This window comes from Glossina fuscipes, unplaced genomic scaffold (genome assembly GCF_014805625.2).
Source record: "Glossina fuscipes isolate IAEA_lab_2018 unplaced genomic scaffold, Yale_Gfus_2 110, whole genome shotgun sequence".
NCBI classification, from domain to species: domain Eukaryota; kingdom Metazoa; phylum Arthropoda; class Insecta; order Diptera; family Glossinidae; genus Glossina; species Glossina fuscipes.
The window spans coordinates 905,745-921,832 of record NW_023998453.1 but is presented as its reverse complement, the minus strand read 5'-3'; the positions used below and the strand labels follow the sequence as shown (position 1 = coordinate 921,832).

The window sequence follows — 16,088 nt, the reverse complement described above, 5'->3', positions numbered from 1 at the left end:
GAAAACGTGATGTGTGTGCCATTTCGGTTATATATATTTTTTTTTTTTTTTAATTTAACACGACATTGTACACTTTTTGTTTCTTGAACATGTTCACGCTGCAAAAATAGACAAAGTATTTGACAATTTCTAGTGAATCAGTGGATCATTACTTTGACAGATATATAATAATTGTATTATACATTAGATGCTGTATTTTATTAATATATATAATTATTTTTAATAAACTGATTTATGATGATTTAAATGCTCAGAGAGCTTCTCCTATAGGTATAATAAGTGATAAGTAAGTGATAAGAGAGATATGATGGGAACGAGGGATAGAGAGAGAGAGAGAGAGAGAGAGATTTCGGCTTTAAGGTTTAAATGCTATAGTATTTTTTGCGTTACAATGAAAATGAATGATCTGGTATTCACATTCGTGAACGTGTTAAACACTGGTCAATTTCTCCTCTACATTTAAAAAAGTAAAAAAAATAAAAAAATAAAAAAAAAAATAAAAAGAAATAAAAAAAATGTAAATTCATAACCTACCAGCGGTCCTTTATAAGGCAAAAAAAAAAACTTGTACACATATCAAAAACGAAATTCTTGTTCTTGCCAATCTAATATTTCCTAATAGTCAATTAAAACTTTTTATTTTATGTTTCCCGGTAGATTGGTAAGAAGAAGAATTTCTTTTCTTTGTTGTAAGTTGTATTTTTTTAATTTTTGGGAAAAAAGAATTTCTTTTTCTTCCTATAGAATTTTCTCTTATTTCTTTTGTTTTTATTCAATTGATTTTTTTTTTCTTTTTTTGTTGATAGTTAAAAACAAAAATTATCTTTCCATGCGATAAATTTGTGTTTAAATTACATTTTTTTTTTTTAAACTTTTTTATAAGTAGAAAAAGAATTTCTTTTTACTCTTGTAAATAGTATAACAAGAATTTTCTTTCATCCTGTTTCTTTTGTCAAAAGGAGGAGAAATCTTGGCAGTTGGTCAGAAAAGATAAAGCTTTTTTCTTGTCAATCGGTCAAGAAGTATACAAATTTTACATTATTTACATTGGTATGTATGACTGCAAAGACATAATTTTTTTTTTTGACAGATTGACAAGAATAGTATTGGTAGAGTTTATACTTTTAATACATAACCGCTTTATATTTTCGTAATTATTGGATAAGTAAAAATTGCACAATTCATAAAAATCAAATTTTGTACAATTTTTAGTTAGCAATAAATTGTTCGTTTATTCCGCCATTAAAAAAAGAAAATAACATTATATTCGTCGCACTTCATGCCTCTCAAAGCCCTTTCTGTTTTGTGTTAGTAAGTAATAGGCATAAATTTTTCTTAAAAAAAAAAAAAAAATAATAATAATGGGTAGACTGAGAAACTTATTAAAATGGAAATAAATAATGAATGAAAATGATCGTAGACATCAAGTCATGTTACGGTTTTACTCCTATGCATCTATCTATCCATCTGCTGTAAAGCGAACTTTGAATTGAAAAAGGAAATGGTCTAAATTAAATTAATTTTCAACTATTTTTCTTTTTAAATTTCACGATAAATATTCTTCGCTTTTTTCTTCTTCTTCTTCTTGTTTTCTTTTGTAACTTCTTCGTTTCGTTATTGTTTCGCTCTTTTTAATACATTTTTAATAAACAGCATTAATTATTGTACCATAAGGAAATTTTATTATTTCTGTTGTTGTCATTTATTCTTCCCCTTTTGTCTTTTTTTTGATTTTTTTTTTTTTTTTGAATTTTTTTGCTTTTGATGATTCAGATATCATTTCTACTCGAGAAGGCACTTTTTTCTATAATAGTGTCTAGTAGTTTAGGTTTTGTTTGGTTATGTGCAATACTAAGTGTATTGTTTGTGTTATAAATACAAAAAAATTATGTTATGCAGCGAATTCATGAATGTATACATATATATGCATATACACCTTTATATACGAAGCGAACATAGAATTAAATATCCGCCGCATATATATTTTCAGTCTGTTTTTTTAAACTTGTAATTTATAAAAAATATATGTTTTTTTTTTTTTCCCTTTGTTTTTTTTTAATAACATTTTCTTTTAGGAGATTCATAATGGTTTTTAAAAAATCTGTTTTTTTTTTTTTACATTAAGAAATATACGCAAATTAGTCTTTCTTTTTCGTATACACTTAATGTAGCATTAAAATTAAATCCCTTTCTTTATTCAAGCCTTTAAAATGTGATTTTAAAGTATTATTAATAATTTTTTTTAATTTTTTAATATTTTAAAAAAAAAAAAAAAAAAAAAAAAAAGAATTAAGTTGTAATATACATTTTATATAAATACATGCGTTTCTTGTTTATATTTAGTTTTTTTTTTTTTTTTTTTTTTTTTTTTTTTTTTTTTTTTTTTTTTTTAATGTAAATCTAATACCTAAAAAAATTCCCCTTAAGAAAAAATTACTAAGTATATATATATTTATGTAAAAAATTTTGTTATATCCATCACCTTAAGTGGATTCTTCATACGGAACGCAAACCCAAAAAAGGACGCACTTTTTCTGTTTGTGCATAGGGTGTTCGTTGTTGTTTTTTTGAATTTCTAAACGTTTTTTCTGCGCAATTTCCGGGATCAGAAGTTGAAGGGATACATAGATTAACTAGAAATCTTTAAATCATTTGAACTTTATTCGATTAAGTAATCGCTTAACACCGATCATTAATCGCTCAAAGAGAATTCCGCTTTTGGCATTGCTTAATGAATCATCGGAGTAGAGTGCACTCGATAGGCTTATAAGCTGAAAACAGGAATTTAAAAAACCTTCAATGATGGGAACGCTGAGCTTAAGAGAATTCAATCAAACTGTCATCATGTTCCGCTTTTTTTTTCAGTTTATTGATCCTCGTTGTTGTTGTTGTTGTTGTTCGCAATCATATTTACCACCTAATGGAGCTAATCAAACCACTGATTTAGATTCTACAGTTTCCTTTACCACAATATTAACTTCCTTCTCTACCACTGTTAACACGTACCACCGCCTTTAATAACACCTTTGCTTTGAGTAATCCAAGCAAACGAATAACCCATGCGTCGTATATTCATTATTAGCGGCGGTAAGTACTAAGATGGGTGCAAGAGGGAATTAAAGTTCTATTTTGATTAGCTACTGGTGTCGAAATAAAAGATTTTGTGTAAATACGATTGGGAACAACTGCAACGAGAATCCATAAAGTGAAAAAGGTGTATTGTTGCTTTTAAAAGCAAAACTTGATAACTTTTAGCTACTAAGCCATCCACAATCACTCTTCTCCGGTAATGCATTTGCACAGTTAAAAATGGATTTCTCTTTACGACTGTGTGATTATTTGCAAAAAATTTGTTGTCCGCTTTAGCTCTGATCGTTGAAGAGGAAACACATAATTTTTTGTAGTTTTCAGTAAGGCAACCTTGCGTAGAAAATATTCGGGAAGATATAATTTCTCCTTATAACATTGCAATAAAATAGCGGCGTCCATACCTTGCGACGATCATATTCGTTATTGCAACAGCAATAACTAATAATATATGCGATTTTTATGAAAATTTATTGAGGGCCAACAGGGTGGCTCATTGGTTAAGAAGATTTATCTCTCTAACAGGGCTCGAAATGGACGATCAGTTGATTTGTAAATAAGCAAAAATTATAGAGAAATTTTGAGTCCAAAATTTATATATCATTCCTATCCAGATAGGGGAGATAAAAAATGAATTCTTTATGATAACATAAAACGTTCCACACAAGCCAAGCTACGATATCATCCCTGAAGAAACTTAAATTATCAAGGATACACCTTGTGTAATTTATTTTACCTCACGAGACCTCGATCTCTATATAGAGAGAGAGATGAATAGAGAATGTTTTTTGATAATTATGTGCGGGAATAATATTGAAGTTTAGATATCATTCCTGCTTCAAGGTCGTGACACAAGACTTCTCAGCTGTGAATAAAATGAACTGCTAATCTACATGAAATCTACAATTGAATCGTTTGAGGAACAATTATCTCTCTTCGCATGGAATTTGTGAAAATATGGCACGTGCACATAACATACTTTGTCGATAAGTTTAAGTACTGAAACGCCGCCGCCATATGCTTCTTATTTCAAGTCTTAGAAAAAACAAAAAATTTTTTTCGGTTAAATTTGCTATCAACAAACAAATTGTTTCGAGCACAAAGCCGAAGCTGGAAAAAATTTTTAATCATAAAAATTCCAAGTGAAGCGAAAATTCGGAAAAAAAAGTTGAGGATAAGTCGTACTGTCGCGAGACTGTCTTAAATGCTACAGCCATTAGACTTTCGAAGGCCAAACTAGAGACGACGAATGGAAAAATTAAATAAACTAACATTTTGCTTGCAACTCTAAGAAATTTTCCAAATTATGGATCAAATAGTAAATTAATGAAAACTAAGTTAACTAAATAAGCATCGGATAGAAAGTGAATTGTTTTTGCTTCTGAAGACACATTACACATCAAGGTAATGGACATGACATCTACGATTTGTCCTAAGACGAATACAAAATTTCTTGTTCATAGCTATTCGCATTAAGAACTTTGACAATGCAAATTAGAATAATTTAACTTAGCATGCTATTTACGTACTTACTACTAATAGGCTAATAAATTGGAAACCGACTTTATTTAGTGTTTTGATAAGTTTAATGGTACATCTGAAATAGAAATAAAAAAAAAAAACAGAAACATAAAATAATGAATAATTTTTTTTCAAATATTTTCGACTCTTTAAAGAAAACATTCTTCGATTATTATGTTTTTTTTTAAGAAAAATTAATATAGTTTTTCATAATTATATCTCCTACACTAACTGCAAGGTACATTGTATATTATGAAGCTTGTTTATTCGTCTGTCTGTCCCATGCGTTTTGCGCTCAAGCTGCATACTGCGAACTTTTGAGAAATTTTCACAATATTGTGTACACTAATGTGTTTTAACCCAATGACGAACACAGAATTCAGAATTGTATTGGATAGCGCCATTTTTACAATAATTCCCTATATCTTGTCTTTCCCTATAGGGAAAGAGCAATTTTCAAAATCTCAAGAAATGGATTCATATAATAATAAGGACACTTTATGTAGGACTACTCATGAAGCTGAACACCATTTTCGGCACTTTATCATGAAAATAAATAAAGAATTGTCTTGAGCGAAGTGGTCTAGTGTTTATTTAATGTCTAACCTTGAGCAAGCTAAGCAAATGTTTGGCTTCTAGATAGTTTTCGGCTTTCTTTTTAACCGATATGGCTGAAGGTGACCTATAAGAGACTTTTTCTGCCGTTTGCAGCGGTGCCAGCAGACGTCGTCTGTCTAAATAAAACAAGTTTTAATTTTCACAAAGTTCTTGAATTACCCAGCAATGTCGTCATGTTTGTCGCATTACTTGTTGAACGAGTATGGATCCTAAATACATATATATATATATATATGATAAGTTCTTCTAATTACTTTTTTTGTTTTTTTTTGTTCAAAAAGGGCCGTCGCGATTAAAGGTTGCTTGTTGAAGGCAAATTTTGCATGCATATAGTAGCATAGAGAAATATGATAAAAATATTGATTATTACCTGAACTTTGTTCATCCTTACTGCTATTTATTGGATATATAGTTGTAGAGGAGGAAGTCGAAATCGAGGCGGAAGAAGATATAGATGCCAGTGAATGTGAGTTATCCTTTGAAGATTTAGAAAGGTCAGTGGTGGTATTATCAGTCATTGGTGTAGTTGGCATAACGCTCGCGATTCGTAGACCGGCTGACAGTGAAGAATGCGTATTAGTTATGGCTGCCAGAGAGTTGCCATCCATGTTCGCATTACCTAAATGCGCAAACATCGAGCACTGGGATAAGGTGGATTGTGGTATTGTGGATTGATGCCCTCCTCCGCTTCCAAAACCAGCCGCCGCAGCAACTGCTGCAGCCAATGCGGCCGCGTTACCTACACCATTATATTGAAAACCATGATATGGTGGCGATAAACGGGAGGTTGAGAGCACAGCTGGATGACGGGGTGGAAGTAAAGAAGGTGCTGCCGGAACTGCCGCTGTGTTTTGATAATGCTGCATCCACATTTGTGGGTGACGCATGGCAGCTAGTGTAGATATGTACGGATGATAGTATGGTGAACCAACAACAGCTGGAATGTATGGCGATGTACCAGGCGGTGTGGAGGGCATTAACGTGCTAGTTGTAGGTGGATTATGTGGACTGCCTCCTGTAGGTGTAGGTGGGGGATATATGTAAGGATATGAATGTAAAACCGATGCCGCTACGTTGCTAGTAGCACTTGGACTGTTACGTTGCATCAAGTGTTGCTGTTGTATTGCAGTCACAGGCGTACGCCTGTCGTTGTTGCTGTTAGTTTCATCATGACTGTTATTGCGGTTATCGGCATTTGGCGACGAACAATTTGTGCTGCTGCCACCAATAGCAGCGGTAGGCGAAGCGAATTGTCTTCGTATCGAAGCAGTCTTTTTTGGTACAGTTCGTGGCGCAGTATCGCGGGGCGATGTAGTCATTGAACGTGTTGGGGATAATTCCTTCTGCGCTGGAATGTGCATTGTACTAGCTGTTGTTATCGTTGTCGTTGCAGATGACGATGTTGGTGTGGCTGCTCTAAAGGCCGATGAGTGGTGATGAGGAGAACGCGAATTCGTTATTACACCTACATTTATTGTTGTTGCCAATGTCGCGACTAAGTTATTATGACTGTTGGTAACAGTAGAAGCCGAATTTGTAGGAGAAATTGTTGGCGGTGCGGGCACATAATGCGGCGACATCATGTATGGCGAATAATAAGTCTGTTGATGAGCAACCAAAGGATTATGATGCAAGTAGTGTTGCTGCTGGTGCTGTTGCGAATGATGATGAGGGTTATTATGCTGAGTTGATGAGGAACTGTGTTCAGAAGAGGTGCCAGTATATCTTACTTTATGAAAATTGTTATGCGCCACATCGGGGGAATTCCATGGTGAACGTCTTCCGTATTCGGTGTATCCGCCACTTACCGAGGGACTTCTTGAATGAGCATCGTGCATAGACGGGGCATATGGCGGCGAACGTTTCGTCTTACTCAAAATATTCGATGGTGACTTACCACCACAATTAGTTTCTGGTGATTTCGGTAAAGCCGTAGAGGTATTTTGAATATGCGCGGATGTTTGATGATAAACCATGGTATTAATTGTATTTGGCGTTGGAGCATCATTTTTCTTGATAGATGAAGAATCGCTACCGCCACCGAGCAATGAATGTATACTATACGAACTATAGAGCTTAGTAGGTGCTGTCGGAGTACCAATTGTGATTTTATTTGAATTCACTGCAGTTAATGTAGCGGACGTTACACTGTTAGAAGTATGTGTATTTTCTATATGCCCAGATGTTGTTACTACGGATTTGGTATTATGTAATGAACTAGTGGAATTGATGGTCGTTTGTGTAAAACTATGAACAGGTCCGCTATTCAAAGAATTATTATTTTTGGCACGACTACGTTTGCCCCCCGCAACTGCTACGTTGTCCTCCAGGGAGACCTTCTCAAATTCTCGCAAGATACGTTTACGTGGCGATACGTGCTGCTGATGGTGTTCGACTAGACGCGATGTCGCCGATGAAGATGGCGGTGAGACTTTATGACCAAGACTTTGTTGAACATTCGATATAGACGACGAGCCCGTTGTTGACATTATGGATGGTAACGTTATAGAGGATTTAGACATTAAAAGGACATTTGAAGCTAAACGTGATGCAGACGCGTCTGTAAGTTTTTGTACGATTGTCATGAGCTTCGCTCTACTTTTGTACTTCAACTTTTTAAGTCTTTGACACGTTAACATTGCAATGTTATTGCTATCGTTCTTCTTCGAATCTGCCAGTTTTCCTTCTTCATTTTCATCTTTCATTTTGTTAGATTCTTTATTTACGACTTCATCGTTTCCGTTTAACGTCAACTTCTTTTCGTCTTTCTGTCTCCCATCACAGTCACTAGCATTCATTCCTTCGGCTGTAACTTTACCATTCTCACTTAAGTTTGAAACTTGGGTCATTTCCACGTCATTGTTTTGATCATGACTTAGGGAATTGTCATTATTTTTTGTCTCAACTACATCCAAAATTTTCTCTTTTTTTACATCAATTTCAGATTCACTGGCGCCAATTCCATTATCAGGTTTGCTCTTCGTTAAGTCATTTTGAACATCATCATCAACAAGCTGGCGATTATCGTCTTCACGATGACCATTGCTTTCTTTCTCAATGCTATTCTTATCATTTAGGTCTTTTTCAATAACTTCGTCTACTTTCGTAGTCTCTGCAAAAATTGGAACCTTCATTGTGACTATTGGATCATACGGTTTCCGCCGCTTTTTGCGAGCTCTACATAAAGCCTGCGCCGTTAATTGCTGAAATGCGGGTCTCTGATAAAACAGCGACATTTCTTTTGATGCATTTTTTCGAGGCGTCACTTGTTTCCAGCAATGATCCCGTTGCCATGGTGATGATTGTATAGAGCTGTTATCATCTGAAACTGCAAAAACAGGGAAGAAATTATTTGTGTAAAAATAGATTTGTATAAAAAGTTGATATGAAATACTAAAGACTTACAGCTCAACGAATTGGAACATTCGTTCTTTGGAAAGCCCACGCCACCGGTCAATGCAGCTGGAGATGCCGCTAATAGCGATTGTGTAGCCCCTGTGATCGATGCGGAAGGAATTATGGTCGATGACCTAGCGGGCGATGGAATGGTATTATCTTCTCGTGGTACTGAAACCCAACCACTTTTGTCACCATCTTTCGAACGTGCCAGCTCCAATATAAATTTACCATCTGAAAAAAGCGATAGTCTTAAAATTAAACCCACTATGTTCTTCATATTGGTGAACCTTTAAAAAATTGTAAGCGACCTCCGTAAATTTGATTGCTAGGTATGGTTACATTGTGTGCATTGTTATGATGATAACTTATACTGTTACTGGCAGCATTAACGGCGCCAGATGTTGACTGTGTATTTGATATCGGAAGTCTACCAATATCACAACGACTTTGCTGATTAGCTGAATTATTATTGTTGTTCTTGTTATGACTCGAATGAATTGAGTATTTATGGTGCTGTTGGGCGCTAATGCTGTTCAGATTTACAGATGACAAGTTAGCAATGGATGAAGATGCCGGAGTCTCCACAGATGATATTACTGCGGTAACAGTTGCATTAGCAGGACTACTATTAATGGTGTAGTCAATGACACCCATATCCAGGGAGTACATGCTAGTAGTGACCAGAGTTTCGATCGGTTTGGCAAATTGGTGTTTCGCAGAAGCAGAACTTGAAGTGTGGATACTATTAGTAGCGATTGATGAATCCAGTAAGCCATTATTTAACGTTAAATTTGAAGACGAAGGTGTTGTTGATGATCCTGATTGATGTCCAGGCGTAATGGAAGTACCTAGACGATTGTGTTTGGTAGTGGCATTTACGGCGGCAGCAGCAGCTGCTATAGCCACCAGTTGAGCATGAGCCGCAGCTGCCGTTGTCGCATTAGCGGTCTGCACCGCGGAAGATCTACTCTGTAAGGGAGATGGTGGTTTAGGCAACTGAAAATTTGCAGCTGCTGTCAATAAAGTTGCTGTGGCAGTAGCTACAGCAGCGGCTGCCGCTGCATTTGAGCCATTTAAGCCATTTTTCAATAGGATTTTTGCAGCTTCAGCAATAATCAATTCACTACTATTGTTGTTATGATTACCGTCAGAGTTAGTTATATTAAGCGAATCGATTTGCTTACTATTCAAGCCACCATTTTCGTCAGAATTGCTATTGCTGCTTGCATTTTTTTTACTGTTATTTGACTTAAGCTCATCTATCATTACTGTTGAATGTAATGACGAGGATGACGAATGCGGTGCGGCAACGTCATTTTGCCCAACATTTTGAAGGATTTTGCTTTTAAGTGTTTTTGCTTTACGTTTCTCACCCACTTGCTGTTGTTTCCCTTTCTTCCCAGTTTCGTTTTGTACAATTTTCATGTCATTATCGGCAACAAGTTACAGCTGCATTCGTAAAAGCTCCTCTTTGGCTCAACAGATAGAGAAGCATCAAGTTGAAGCCACCGCATCAGAATAACGTACATGTACAATCGTTTGCGTTCACGTTTAACTGATAAAATCCTTTTATAAAAACTTTATAGCTCAACAATAATTGATAATAGAAAAGCAGCTCTGTTTTTCTTCCACTTTTTGCGTTACGTATAATTTCCATAAATTTTTGAACTTTTTCTTTTTTCTCAAGTTTTAATATTTTAAGCGAATTATTATTAGTTTTCTTTTGATTTGCTTTTTGCAATTTTCCTTTGCTCTTTGACAATTTTCTATGTATGTCTTGCAAGTATTCTGCAAAACCACATTAAAATATTAATTCACTTCACTTCCGATGGTTCGCACTTTTTTCCATTTTAAACCAAATAAAATTCTTTTTTCTTTCGCTAAAAACTTTTTAATAAACATGGAATTAACAAATAATGTATTTTCATATAAATTATTGCAACTTCCTTTACTGCCGTTTAATATATAATATGAAACGTTATTTTTCCCCACTATTCACTATCCATATAGCATACCAAACCATATCAGAGCACACATATATGAAGAGTTAACCTCGCCTAGCATTTCATTTATATGAATGTAATAAAGGAGAGTCATAAGTTATTTAAGTCTCTCACTTATACATTCTTCAATGAATTTATTACGCTCTTTAGATAACTTGCAACTCTTCCTTTAAAATTGCATTATCTGAAAAAGTACAAATTTTCTCTCATCAATTTCTTAATTTTCACTCGCCCTCTCGGAATTATTATTCCACCTAATCGATGTGTTTATATTGAGAGAGAATAGCACATATATTCATTTTTTAAAGTTATTTCTCCACATCGTTTACAAATTCATTACGCGCTCCCTCTTCTTTCTGCTTTACACAGAGTAGTGCAGGTTATTCACACCCAATACGAATAAAAATGAATGTAGCTGTTGCTGCTTTTGTTGTAATTACTGCAATAGTAATCAAAGTTCTTACTTTTGATGTTATTACTCCAACAATGCAGTGTAAAATATATGCTATGAATATATATGTACGTATGTTCATAAGTATTATGAGGTTATATTCCATGTGTTGGCTCCATCAGCGGTTGTGGTATTTAGTAGCGATATTTTATTCGCATTGATATGAATGCATTCTCACACACACATACACATACACAACACAATGCATTTTTCTTTCTACTCAACTGCCATTTTGTTTATGACCATCGCAACCCAAAAACTAACCTATGTTCCACACACTTTGGCATATAATGCTGGAAAATATCTGTAAAATTTTCGCCTTCATTTGCTAAAGGGGGACTTGAGTTGCCATTAAATAATACTTGCCTTTAACGCTCTCTTTCTGTCTCTCTCTCCCTCTCTCTTGCTATCCCCCCGTGATCCAATTTGTCGTATTTGTTCTCTTTTGCTGTTATTTTATTTTAAAGTGTGGATGTTGAAGTTCAAGCTATATATGCACAGTGGGTGTTATAGAAATTTTTTGGGGAATTGTAGATGAAAATGAAGAAATTTATTTTACCAACCCCAACCATTTATGTTCGCTTCATCTTTGTGACCTTTAGGAAGAACTTAAAATATCTTTTCTATTAACCGCAAATAAACTTGACAGAAAAATATATTTGAAGATTCGTTATAAATTAAATCCATCCACAAAACTTCCTTTCTTAGGTGGGTGGCGCGAGCTGTGGAAAAGGGGGGAGAGCGTCATAATATTGCGATTCCTTTGCAAGAAAGAGATCAAAAGTTTTGGAATCCATAAATAATATTAATAGAGTAGTAATTCTGACTCGACACCATCTCTCCCTTCATTCGTCGTTGGAGTCCTTGCAAGTGTGAAAATCGAAGGCAAAATCCGCTACGGGACCAAGATTCCCAACAAATTACTCACAACAACAAAGGGAAAAAGAACACTTCGTTTAAAGTTCTAGTGAAGAACGAATCGAAATTTCCCATCAATGTCTTTTGTGCTATTCTCATCCATCTTCCCCCAAAGTTTTCAAAAATTCTACTAACTTGGAAATGATCTGTAAGGAGATTTTTAAAACGGCTACAATTACACAAATACATTTATTTTATCTTAAATATTCCACTATAATACATAGACATCCTCTGCAAGTGACGTCATAAATATCAAAACATAAAACTGGATCAACGTTTAATTCAAAGAGTCTCGCATGCGTTGATGCACACACATACGCATTCATCCGCATATTGATTATATTATTTAGTGAACAAGAGACGAATGAAGTGCTTTTACTAATTATTCCCTCCTATAGTTCTTCTAAACACTAAGCTCAAACAACAAAAATATTCCTTTACATAAATACGTGCCTAAGTACATACGTACATATGCATATATGTTTGCAACCACGAATGAGTGTTGAAATAAAGACTCACAGAAAGAGAGGATAGAAGATCTGCCGTGCGGTTAGCGAACGTATTAGTTTGTTCGTCGATATGAACGTTAGTCGTATTGTCGGTTGCTTAGTTTGCCGGACTACACCAACATACATCTGGTTAGATTTTAATAACGTTGTTGTTGTAGAACGAAGCTTAAGCTGAAAAAAACGTTCAGTCTTAACTTGATATTCTTTCCTCTTCACTCTCGTTTATTCTTTTTTCCTTTTTTTTGCATTTTGCGCACACAATGCAACCGCTGCACAGTGACGCAGAGGTTGCTATAATTACAGAAGGAAAGGATGAGTTTTGAAGGACATTCATGCTTTTGTAAAATATACCTTATTTTCGATGAGGAAGCAAATTCCACGATTTCAGAATTTTTCTTGAGAGAGGAAACTTTTTGAATTTTTGATTATTTTTTTTCATGCAATGAATTATTAAACGAAATCAAAAATTTGAATTAATAAGATTTTTAAGATATTTTTCTGCAAATTTTGAAATTTTGGGTTTAGACAATGCAATTTACACGGAGTATCGGCTCAGAAACACTATTTCCTTTCCGCTTCATTTCGTGGAGTTTTGTCTATTTATTTGTTAACAATATATTTACATATGTATAAGCCACGCATTTCTTTAAGACGTTAAGGCCAATTTGTTAGGTTTCAATATTATTTAGTTAGTCTGATGTGATCTGATACAAACCTCCTTTAAAAATGCCATAAATCAACACTAATTGATGTTCTAAAGCTAAACTAAACTTGAGGACGTTATGAATTTTATACCCGATATGGGATAAAAACTTAGTAGATATGTCATTCCTTGCAATCTCTAAGAAGCACGTGTCACGCTCATTGATCTGGCTGTGACCCGGATTCAATTTAGAAGACATCTTCTTAAATCCATGGCCAAAATTTGGGGTAATATGAAATTTGGTAGAAATATTGAATGGGGGATTCTGAAGGCTCGTTACTAAAGCGATTCCCATTTGTTTCTCTTCTTTTTTTTGTTGAAACAGAAGATTTAGAGAGAATTTAACATAGCTTTACATATTAAATGTGCCACTGTGCGCTGCATGCCAAATATATAGTAAATGTCAAGTAGGTGTAAAATAAAGAGAGGGAGAGAGAGCGAGAGGGAAAGATATGCATTAAACACAAAGCAAGTATGAAAGAAAATGCTATAAAGTGAAAAACACAATGGTATCGAATGCACAGGCACCCCTTCTTCCTTCCCCCTTAAATAAAAGTTGTTGGGTTATATGTTTGTATATATGTATTGTTAGTTCGGATTGTATTTATATATATATATATATATACATATATATTGTAATTGTGTTGAGAATTTCCTGTCTTATTACCAGAGGGAAACTAAATAGAGAATGAAATCAGGAAATATGTAACGGATCCTTAAATTCGTAACATTTCAGCATAAATCTTTTTTATAATTTATGGAAAATATTAATAAGATATTGTATTCATCTCCTTTGATTAAATTTATATACATATGCATATATATACATATACATGTATTCCCCATAAGATAATCTTGAACTAACGAGAGAAACGGGAGATTGAAAAGGGTTCTTTTTAATTTCTTCTCGAACACATCACATAAAGAAAAGCTTTTTAATGCCACTCTTCATTTTCACTTCATTTTTTATTCTTTATAATTTTTACACATAAGAATTGCATTTTTATTTAAACATTTTTTGAGATTATAAATCATTTTACACTCATTTCCACATTATGTACGCGTAAACCAACGCACTTATCACATTATATTTGGCGTTTTGTACATTTTTTTTGTGCTCTTAAGAGACGTTAAACACGAACAAGAAGCATAGAAAATTTTTTCTTTCTAATTACCAACTTGCGAAGTAGTTTTTCACATTTTTTTATGTTATTATGCTTTTTGATTCGTCAATATATTTTAGCGGAAACGTTTAATAATAATCTTTAAATGTGCAATTTTTATATATTTATAAGAAATAAATGCAAATAATTGGGCGAAAATCAAATTGAAAAAACTAAAAAATCCAGTGTGTTAAATGACAGAGACAACGACGTACGAAAAAATTTAACAAGTGTTACCAGATCGGGCATTTACATAGCTAAGGGAATTTTCTCACGCGGTTACAAAAACAACTCGTGAGAAAATTCCCCTGAGCGTGGGAAAATTGGGATTTTTCTTTTGTTTGTTGTTGGATACATGAAGGCAGCAATGTTGTCAATGAAAATAAACGCAAACACTTTTACAGATAAACTCATTGCATTGTTTACGTCATTACAAACGGAACATATTACTTTATATTGCAAAATTTTCTTGTCAATGAAAATAAACGCAAACACTTTTACAGATAAACTCATTGCATTGTTTACGTCATTACAAACGGAACATATTACTTTATATTGCAAAATTTTCTTATTTTTCTGAAATTAATTCAAGACGATTTTTTAACATTTGGCCATAGATTTAAACTTCAATTCGGTGCACCCACATAGTTTAGTTTAAGGGACAAAGGCTGCGGAAAATGGCTCGGATTGTCATATAACTACTTATTTTTTAATTTTTTATATGAATAACAAAATGTAGCGAAGTGGTTTAAAGTATTCAATAATGGACTAATAAATTTGCCTTAGAGCGGTTCTTAAGTAGAGAGTTAGGTTAGCTTACAGGGTAGAATGATTGAAATTTCCTTATCCCCTTCCTTATTGCGTTACACATGTATATATTGTTTAACATGACATATCAGGTAAATTAATATTTAGTTTGTAGTTCAATGTAAAGCGCCAAATTGATACGCCCTAAAGAAGCGGCTAAACTTGCCTGGGGTGTCAGTCGCACTAATATAGGGTTCAACTTCAGCTAAAAGCTAGCTTAGGCTTAGCTGCATACAAGGTTAAAATCTAATTCCGTTCATGTAACAAGCACTGCCATCAAGGAAATAGCAGTAGGACGCTTCTAATTGCTCCGTATTTATCACACATTGCCCTGACTTCACGGCGGTACAATGAACACTTAGTGTCCAATTTAAGTCTTGCTTACATTAACTAGTTAACTGGACCTCTTTAGTGATTCATTCGTGTATTCGTCAAATACAGACTATGGGTAATATAATATTAAGTTGTAATGAAACGATTTGACAAAATGACCAAAATATAAAATAAAATATGAAATTTTACGAGGAAATTCGACAAGGACGGATGGAATTTTGTTTCGGAATTTTTTCATTTTCAAATTGCTTTTGATTTTCGTAATTCAATTCCCAATGTCTTAAGGCGTTATCGAAATAAACTCTTAACTATTAGGGCTATAGTTAAAAAATATTAATTAATTACAAATATTTGTCTTTCTTGCGAACACAGAAAAACTTTCTAAACAACAATGAAATATAAAAAATTAAATTCATTTTTTTTTTGTTAAAAAAAAAAAAAAGTTGAAAGAAACATTTCTTCTTAAAGTAGAAAATTAAATCAATATTTTTAATTTCACAGCATTTTTAATCCGCACAAGTGATCTTTCGAAAGAGAAAATTTTTTGTTTTCAATTGAGAGAATAACACTTTTCAT

At 33.8% G+C, this 16,088-nt stretch overlaps 1 protein-coding gene across 5 annotated transcripts; it reads right to left on the bottom strand.

Moving 5' to 3' along the window:
* Window positions 1–2,932: 2,932 nt before the first annotated feature.
* On the bottom strand, window positions 2,933–14,419 carry LOC119638833 (protein hairless). Of its 5 annotated transcripts, none has more exons than XM_038035877.1 (5): window positions 14,250–14,419; window positions 8,913–10,413; window positions 8,632–8,856; window positions 5,597–8,554; window positions 2,933–4,684 (listed from the first exon to the last, which is right to left on the bottom strand). In XM_038035877.1, exons 2-5 carry the CDS (start codon window positions 10,048–10,050, stop codon window positions 4,656–4,658), a joined length of 4,350 nt encoding a protein of 1,449 aa, XP_037891805.1. In that variant the 5' UTR covers window positions 10,051–10,413; window positions 14,250–14,419; the 3' UTR covers window positions 2,933–4,655. The 5 variants fall into 5 exon arrangements, with proteins under 5 accessions (XP_037891805.1, XP_037891802.1, XP_037891801.1 ...); XM_038035874.1 differs by lacking the exon at window positions 14,250–14,419 and adding an exon at window positions 13,877–14,174; XM_038035873.1 differs by lacking the exon at window positions 14,250–14,419 and adding an exon at window positions 14,075–14,174 and having other exon boundaries at window positions 8,913–10,512.
* Between the last annotated feature and the right edge of the window lie 1,669 nt (window positions 14,420–16,088).